Genomic DNA, 9,686 nt, shown 5'->3' with positions numbered 1-9,686 from the left:
TTTCGCTTGTCTTTTTTTCCCCTTTCATAGCTCTTTGCCTGACGGCATCACACCTGGCTTTCCCTGATCTCTGTCAACTGCTGCACTTCTACACACTGAGCAGGTGGGGATGAGATATTTTTATCTAGCACCTATTGATAAGGAAGCACATCTGTTGATATCAGGAGGTTATCACAGGAACCTCTGTGCACCCCTGTGTTAGATAGTAAATTATATTAAATCTTCTATGCACTGTAAAAAAACTGGTAACCTGCAATTATTACCTTAAAGAGCTATTTCTACCTGATTCTACCCATATTTGTTTTGTTGGTATAGATTCATGTATATATTTTGGTTCAGTGATGTTAAATAGGATTTTTGACTTGAATAAAACCAGCAATTTTAGACGTTACAATTTTTGGTTACCTTTTTTTTTTTTCTTCAGTGTTGGACAAAAAATCAGATAAAGAAAATTCATTATCTGTTTGTTTCCATTACACTAAAGTAGTAATTTGGCATAAGATTACATTGTAATAAGGGGCAACCTGTAATTGTTGGGATAAATTAATGTATTAAGGTTGGGTCAGTGGTGTTAAATAATTTTTTTTTGTACTTAATTAACCCTTTAACTGGCGACTTATCCTGGGGGATACAAACATTTGAGAGGCTGTGGGGAGAGGCAGGGAAAGTGTAGGTCTCATTTCTTGGTTTCATGTTGAAAGGGTGTTTGTTGTGAATATGTATATATTGACTTTGTTCATACATACTTTGTTTAGCTCACAGGAAGCATTTAAAACTGCATGGCCGCCTGTAGTGGGAAATCTACTCACCCTCCGATAAAAGCTGTTGTTCAGCATTAGCTTATTAGATTTACATTGAAATTTTATGAATTCAATTCTTACGTTTTTTGTAATCTGTCTCTAAATGTTTGTATCTCAGGGGATACAGTTTTAGAAAATCAAATCTTTTTGTAATCTTGACAACACACATATCGTTGGAAAAGTCTGACAGTTAAGATTCCATATGTGGTGACTGTTTTGTAATAGACGTGATATTGTGACAGAAATGGATTGATTTGTGACAGAAAACTGCATAAAAAAAAAATCAGTAGACTTTGGGTGTAAGCCAGTGGTTATTTATGGTTTTGTGACAAAACCACAATTTTTGTGATATCAACTCCAAATTTGGAACATAAATTGGTTAGACATATGACTTTGATAGCTTTGATTTATAGCAACTTTAGAGTGCAACATATTTGATAAAATATTTATTTTATATAAAATAAAGAAATAGTATATTACATTATCTTTACTGTAAACTTAAACAACTTTTTTATACTTTTTTTCTATAACTTTTTTATACAATTTTTTTTAATGCTTTCCATTCAGCAATAATCTGCTATGTCATATTTAAAAAGAGACCTACCTTAGGTCTGTATTCCAAAGCGTTCAGAAATTACAACCATTTGTTTAAAATGTTGAAACAAGCATTGATAAACAAGTGTTCTGTTTTCAGTGAATGTATAACCCCAAAATGGTAACGTATCCTGGGGGATACAAACATTAAAATAAAAAAAAAGAACCAAGTTTTTAATAAAATCATGAAATTGTATTATTTGTGTCCCAATAAGATGGAAAATAGCAATAAATTAATTTTCTGATGTCTTTTTATGGTCTTGCCCTTTAAAGGGTTAAAATTAGTTACTTTTGAAGTTACCATTTTAGGTTACTCTTTTTGTAAGTGTGTGAGTGTATAATTCTAACCATATAAATAATGCTAAATCATATAAATAATGTGTTTTGTGTATTATCTGACATCTGCTGCGCTTAATTTTCTCTCAGGGATGTTTTGCCTGTCTGTTTATTGGTTCCCTCCTGGGTTTACACACTTAACAATCTACCAGATCAGCTTGTTCCTCTGCTTGGTCCAAGTTAGTACTTGCCCTGTCATTCACCAGTCTCTGTACAACACATCGTGTTGTGCTAATCAGACTCTCTGAATTCCAGTGATTTGTGTGTTTGATTTTCAGAGACCTGGCTGTGTCCCTCTTCAGATCCGCTGGTTAGCAGTATGACTCCAGAAACACAAGGCATAACAGAAACGTCAAAAACAGTCATGTGCACTATACAGGTGATACAGATTCTCTGAGTCAGTGATCTCTGCTATACGTCTCTGATGTTTTCAATTTTATAATATTTGTTCAGTGTTAAATAAGTGGTATATGTAACAGCTTCATTCAGAACTGAGAGTGCTTTGTAATTCTAATTCTATATTCTAATTTCTGAATTTGAATTGGGGTATAACAGAAAGCAGACTGCCTATACAGATACTGGTTATTGCCCATGTTTTGTTTAAGTATTAAACTTAACTTGTTTTAGAGAAACTTACTCATTTATCTTAGAGTGTCCTTGTTTCGCGTTACATCTACTTTCTATAGTAGAAACTATACCTTAAATTAAGTACGTTATCAATTAATATTATTTGGTCCTTATTTGTCTTATTAACAAGGACTGTCTGGTTCACATGAAATTTAATGTGTATCATCTAGACACTGACAATGAGTTATCAAAAGCATTGTAATCCGTCAAATCAGTTGGTAGGCATAAAACTTTGTTTGGATGTTGTCTACAATGACTTATAGAACTGTATATTTTGAGTGCAATGTCCAAACATTAATTTATGGTGCTTTAATGTAAGAAAATATCCAAACCTGTGTAGCTGTGAACAAGGGCATTGAAATGTTCCACCTTAACCAATGTATCCATTAGAAATCTATTCTTTTTCATCTTTGCGACTATATTCTATGTATGGGAGGCAAGACCTTGAAATTATTTCTATCTGTTGGTAGGTTACAGCTGCCAGTGGTGCCATGTGCTTTATCAATCCCTTGTACCTTCAAGAGCACGGCGATGATTGGCTTGCTCATTCTTCAGCCAGCCAAATGAATCTTCCAATCAGGTTGAGGCGAGAAAGCCGGTTAAGTACCACGAGAGCATGGGTAGGGAGAGGACTGAAACAGAGGTCATCTACACTAGCCGACGACAACTCTAGCAGTTTTGACCATGACAGAGGTAGCGGTTGACAGTTTTGCAGTTCTAGCAGTGTTATTTTAGTATTATTTATAGCAGTGGTTCCCAACCCTGGTCCTGGAGGCACCCCAACACTGCACGTTTTGCATGTCTCCTTAATCAAACACACCTGATTCAGGTCATCATCTCATTAGTAGAGACTCCAAGACCTGAAACTGGAGTGGCAGAGAAAGGAGACACGCAAAATGTGCAGTGTTGGGGTGCCTCAAGGACCAGGGTTGGGAACCACTGAGTTGTATAATATTATAGTATTTATTAATAATTGTAATCATCTTTTATTTTAATATTTTCATGTATATTTATGTTTTTGTCATTTGTATTAGCTTTTATTTTTTAATTTAAATATTTCTATTTAGCTAAAATTTATTTCAGTTTTCGTTTTTTAGTAATTTTAGTACTTCAACTTCAACTTATTTTGTTTAAGTACGTTTCCAAGGTACATTTCTAATTATCTTTTAAGGTTTTTTTAAGTTTAAGGTGAGACACTACAGACAAAAATAGTTTTTTTTTTTTCATGTCAATTTAGAGATTTTGGGCTTTTTGGCTTTTCATTCAGTTTTTTTTTTTTTCAGTCTAGTGGAAAGAAAACATCCTAAATACACTTTTAAATGTTTGTTTTATAGCGCTTACATATCTGCATCTTTAGATTTCAGCGACAATGTATGTCTTTAAAGCCTGTTGTCTCAAAATGCTATATTCTTTCTGCACTAACTCAAAAATATCCACTTATATACACCAAACTTACAGTTTTATTCCTGTCTAAAAAATGTTTTTTTTCCTAGCTGTTGACAGTATGTTCTAAATTATGGAGTGAAATCCAAAATCCCCTCTGTAAAAACCTTTAATGTCAACAAAATGAAACAAGAAGTTTGAACCTGGCTTCATCCAATGTTCAGATTTTTGTTCTACAAATGTATGCAAATTAGTGCATATTTAATTAGATAATGTCTCATTTGAATATTTAAACATACCATTTAAAAAACTTGATAAACAACATCAAAACATTTTTTTGCAGTTCTTTACGAAATCATTTAACTGGAGAAGTGTGGTAATCTCCATTCATTTTTTACCTCATTAACCTGAGGTGTTTCGCCTTAAGTTTTTCATCCAATATTTATATTTTAAATACTTTTAGTTAACAATAACAACATTGATTTCAAGGACCCAACACATAATGTTTATATACTGCAACAGGATCTGCTGATAAAAGGCAGATAAAAAAGCAGATCTCAGTTAGATAGTGTTATGTAAGTGTCTTTTGTTTCTTCTCAAAGGATCGTTTGAGAAGAATCCAGACTCTCCAGCTGCCCCAGGTGGAGTTGTGCTTCGAAGGGCGAGTGGCGCCAGCAAGGAGGACCCCTTAAAAAGATCAAGTGTTGACTCCATTCAAAGCCCTCTCCCTCAGTCACCACATCGTGTATCGTGGGTAGAGGACAAGATATGGCTGAACTCATCACTTCCTTCCTCTCTGCTTCAACCGCCCGGCTTAGAGCTGGACTCCCTGTCAGTCAGCAGTATAGAGGAGGAGACTGAACCAGCTTTAAGCCCCTCCCCATCACTACCTTCGCCCCGCTTCCACTTGGCAGATAAGATGAAGAACCGTCTCTCTGCAGTGGGTCAGGCTCTAGGTGGACTTATGTCGCCACAGCGAAGACTGAGTAAACGTGTTCAGGAGATGGCGGAACGGAAGGGAGGGGCTTTTGCAGAGGCTGTCAGGGGATTTGTAGAGCAAACTCTTGTAAGTGAGGCCGGTCCTGGAGTGACCTGCACCGAGATGCTGCAGGAAGTGCGTTCGTCTCTCACTGCTCTGAAGGAAACCCTGTTTGATTGTCCAGAGATCCAAAGCATCACAGACAGCATTGGAGACAATCCAGATTTTGAGCTGGGTATGACCTGGAGATGTGTTGGGGATAACGTTATTGCCGCGCTATATTATAATAACTTATCAGTCTTATCAAATTATCATCTATGTTCCTGTGGCTCAGTGGTAGAGCATTGCATTAGCAGTGCTAAAGGTCGTGGGTTTGATTCCTAGGGACAAAAATGTATAGCCTGAATGCACTGTAAGTTGCTTTGGATAAAAGTGTCTGCTAAATGCATAAATTATTATAATTATTATTAAATTATTATTAAATTAATGATCATCTGTAATTGTATTTTATCAACAAAACAATTTAATTGCTCCAATTTTCATAGGTAGGGCTACACAGTGAACGCACAGTGGGCTTTCTCTGGTCACACTTAGCAACATTTTTGCTAGTATATTAGTTAGTTTCTCATAAGAATCTTATTTGAAGGAAAGTGCAGGGACATAAAATGGGAAATAACCGAACCATACAGTTTAATTAACAAGTATGTGAACACAAGCGCTTCAGCTATTTAAATTTCATGTTGTTGTGTTACCACAAAGCCATTTGCACCACGCTCATTCATCACTTAATATTTTATTTTAGTGCATCAATCTATTTAATTATACTCATTATTTATGAAACCATGATCCGCACTCACAAAACGTTTTATTTTACATTTATCACCAGCAGGACAAAACACAAACGTTTCGGCTCAAGGCCTTCTTCAGTGCGTTCAATTATTCAGTCCCTCCACCCACTTTTTAAGTCATTAATTATATTGACCACATCATTCAGTACTGTAGCCAATGTTAAGTCTCTAAAAACACATATGCATTTCATTCGAATGCTCGACAATATTCATTTTTATATAACACAATTTTTCACATCTACCTATACATTAAATTAAGACACGATTTAACCCATGACAATAACATGAAACATATATATAAACAAAGGTATAGGGAAAAACTGTGTTATATACAAATGGATATTGGTGAGTATTTGAATGGAATGTATGTGTAATTCTTTTTTCACCTCTACTAAAACTATATTCATTCACAAATCTGTTTTTCTCTCTGCCCTTAGATGCTGTGCTGGAGCTTGCCTTACATAAAGTAGCTCTGAAGCCAGTTTACTCTCACCTTTACGTGTGTCTAAAGACAGCGCGTAGGGATGACTGCACTCTGCAGCATTTAGAGGTCAACAAGAGCACCCTGGAGAACCGCAGCCTGGAGGAGCTGGAGGGTGCAGCAGGGGCTGGGGTACCTGATTCCAGCATTTTGGAAAAGATCCAGCAACGCTGGACCACAATGCATGAGGCCTACTCACCCAGTAAAAAAGTTGACACCCTGCTCAAAGTCTGCAAGAATATCTACCATAGTATGAATGCTAATGCCAAGCCTGGTGAGTGAAGTAGTACTGTAGAGATGTAATACAGATTCTCATGGTTGATATTCTGTTATATGATATCCTGATATCCTGTTCCTGTGGCTCAGTGGTAGAGCATTGCGTTAGCAGCGCAAAAGGTCGTGGGTTAAATTCCCAGGGAACACACATACTGGTAAAAAATGTACAGCCTGAATGCACTGTAAGTCGCTTTGCGTCTGCTAAATGCATACATTTAAAAAATTAAATTATGTCAAGTCTGTGAGTCATTCCACATTCCACTTCCTTTGAATTTTTAACTTGTATGTCCTCTGTTTATATACAGTACTCCCCGTTCTGTATATACAGAAATTTGTCCTGTACAGAATACCAACAATTCCGAGCATACCCATGAACCCATGACATTTTAAGCATGCAAGGCACTTAAAACATCTAAAAACCTGTCATTAAGGTGTAGAAGATTTGAATATGTTCAATGTTTTATGTTAGGTACAGTTTTCGGGGCAGATGACTTCCTGCCATGCCTGACATGGGTGTTGCTGCGTAGTGATGTAGCTACACTTCAGGTTGACACCGACTACATGATGGAGCTGCTAGACCCCATGCAACTACAAGGAGAGGGTAGGGGGAGCACACACATTCATACTCATAAACATAAGTATTTGCTGTACTAGTTAATGTGCAGTGACATCTGTAATTAATTCATTGGTAGGGCAAACACTGTGATGCTTTCAAAGCATTACTTAGTCCAACATGTCAGCTTCTGGCTCACTGACTACGTTTACATGGACATCAGTAATCTAATTATTTACCTTATTCTGAATAAGCCAATATTACGATTAAGGTGTTTACATGAGTTGCTTTTAGAATATTCCTTTCATGTTCCCGTTTTACATGTTATAGTACATAGATCGATTAATGGCACACGTCATTACGTCACCACGTGACACCATCCGACGTCCCCTCCAGAATTTCACGTATAAACATATAGTTCGTCTTCGTTATGATGCCATATACAGTTTTGGGTGTTTCATTTTTAATTTACTGAAAGCTTCAAGTGCAGTTAATTATTTGTCATGCTATACATGCAAACAGACGATGGCGTTGTTGAAGCCATTCTTTTATTTGCCGTCAAACGGTTGAGCGCTGCCGTGTGTGTATCCTGTCGTAAAGTCCAGCGAAAAGTCCTAAATGCGACTAAAATAGGAATACTCCACGTCTTAATTCGATTAGTGTTTACTTCGATTATGACTTTAGCCGGATTAAGGTAATCAAAAATCTCTGTTTACATGGTAGATTCTTAATCAGAGTATTGTCTTAATCTTATTAAAATCGGAGTATTGTTGTCCATGTAAACTTGCTGAATGACTGTTTGTCTGAACCAAGACAAATATAGTACCTGTAGAGATCTATCCTTTGCAGTCCCATTCATCTCAATGGCAGGACTCCTTTTCTGTGCACAGTCCCAGGCCCTCTATTAGCAACTACCCTGAAGTGTATCATAAAAGCCACTTTAAATTTTGTTTTTCATTCTTATTATTCTGTTTGGACTGGAGCATAGACCATTCAGATGACTGTGTTACAAAATCACAGTTTCTTATTGTGTAAAACTTTTTAAACTTGCACCAAAATACTGAATGCACCTTTAAGATAGAAAGTGTCAGGGGTCTGGGTCTGGTGTTTCTCCCTCTCACCACCAGAGGTCGCCATTTCCCATCCTCCCGGACTCCTTTACCTTCACTCCACTCACCTGTTCTCTCATTACCTTATTCATTGATTAATTTGTCCCAGCTGTTTACCTGATTGCCTCTTCCTTATAAGCTCCCTGTGTTTTCTGTTCTGGGCTCGTTTGTCTCACATAGGTATCGGTACATGCCCTTGATTTGTGGCTGCCCTGTGCTCAGGTTATGTCTCGTGGTGAGCATTTAAGTTACTCTGGCTTTTTCCCCTTTGGGGTGGTTTCAGTTGTGTTTTTTGTTAGTTTGTTGTGAGTTATAAATAAAGACACCCCATCTGCCTGCACTTGAGTCTTCACCTCTTACAGACCGTGACAGTACAAACGAGCCATTTGAAGACTCAGCGGCGATGGGGATTGTTTTATACCCAGCTCTCGGACGACCGAGGATCCATACCCTTGCCAATGGGCCGCATCCCTGCCCACAAGACAATTGCCCCTTTGGCGAAGCGGCGGTGCCCGCTCACGATCCTCCCGAGGCGGTGGTGCCCGCTCACGATTCTCCCGAGGCGGCGGGGCCCGCTCACAATGTTCTCGAAGCGGCGGTGCCCACTCACAATCCTCCCGAGGTGGCGGTGCCCGCTCACGATCCTTCCGAGGCGGCGGTGCCCGCTCACGATCCTCCCGAGGCCGCGGTGCCCGCTCACGATCTTCCCGAGGCGGCGTTGCCCGCTCACGATCCTCCCGAGGCGGCTGGGTCTGTTCACAATGTTCTGAAAGTGGATGTGCCCGCTCAGGATCCCCTTGAGGTGGCGGCGCCCGCTCACAGTTCCCCCGAGGCGGCAGCGTCCGCTCACAGTTCCCCCGAGGCGGCGGCGTCTGCTCACAGTTCCCCCGAGGCGGCGGTGTCCGCTCACAGTTCCTCCGAGGCGGCGGTGTCCACTCACAAGGCTCCAGAAGCGGGGCTATCCGCTCACAGTTCCCCCGAGGATGTTCCCGCTCAGGATCCCCTTGAGGTGGCGGCGCCCGCTCACGAAGCTCCAGAAGCGGCGGGTTCCGCTCACAGCTCCGCCGAGGCGGCAGTGTCCGCTCACAGTTCCCCCAAGGCGGCGGTGTCCACTCACAAAGCTCCAGAAGAGGCGGCGTCCGTCCATAGTTCCCCCAAGGCGGCGGTGCCCGCTCACAAAGCTCCAGAAGCGGCGGTGTCCGCTCACAGTGCCCCCGAGGCGGCGGTGTCCGCGGTGTCCGGTCACAGTGCACCCGAGGGGGCGGTGTCCGCTCACAAAGCTCCAGAAGCGGCGGTGTCCGCTCATAGTTACCTCGAGGCGGCGGTTTCCGCTCACAGTGCCCCCGAGGCGGCAGTGTCCGCTCACAATGCTCCAGAAGCGGCGGTGTCCGCTCACAGTTTCCCCAAGGCGGCGGTGTCCGCTCACAGTGGCCCCGAGGCGGTGGTGTCCGCTCACAGTGCCCCCAAGGCGGCGGGGTCCGCTCACAGTGCCCCCGAGGCGGCGGGGTCCGCTCACAGTGCCCCCGAGGCGGCGGGGTCCACTCACAGTTCTCACAAAGTGGCGGAGTCCGCCATTGCCCGTTCCAAGGTGGCAGCTTCACGCACACCGCTGTGGTGGCCGCTGGTTCTGCCCTGGGTCCCCATCCCGCCGGCTCTGCCCCAGTCCCCAGGTCCCCCAATACCACACGGACCTGGGCCCC

General features: G+C 41.2%; 1 protein-coding gene across 1 annotated transcript in view; it reads left to right on the top strand.

The window, feature by feature from the left end:
* The window catches only part of LOC107677047 (uncharacterized), a 32,010-nt gene that overhangs the window by 20,077 nt on the left and 2,247 nt on the right, over positions 1–9,686 (top strand). The window contains exons 12-18 of the mRNA XM_016471838.1: positions 31–103; positions 1,821–1,909; positions 2,009–2,109; positions 2,828–3,050; positions 4,343–4,954; positions 6,005–6,322; positions 6,800–6,925. Coding sequence (XP_016327324.1) covers positions 31–103; positions 1,821–1,909; positions 2,009–2,109; positions 2,828–3,050; positions 4,343–4,954; positions 6,005–6,322; positions 6,800–6,925 — 1,542 coding nt within the window. The remainder of the gene's footprint in view (positions 1–30; positions 104–1,820; positions 1,910–2,008; positions 2,110–2,827; positions 3,051–4,342; positions 4,955–6,004; positions 6,323–6,799; positions 6,926–9,686) is intronic.

This window comes from Sinocyclocheilus anshuiensis, unplaced genomic scaffold (assembly GCF_001515605.1).
Source record: "Sinocyclocheilus anshuiensis isolate Anshui unplaced genomic scaffold, SAMN03320099.WGS_v1.1 scaffold24, whole genome shotgun sequence".
Classification (NCBI taxonomy): Eukaryota; Metazoa; Chordata; class Actinopteri; order Cypriniformes; family Cyprinidae; genus Sinocyclocheilus; species Sinocyclocheilus anshuiensis.
The sequence above is the reverse complement of the archived record's forward strand: the minus strand, read 5'-3'. Positions and strand labels throughout refer to the sequence as shown.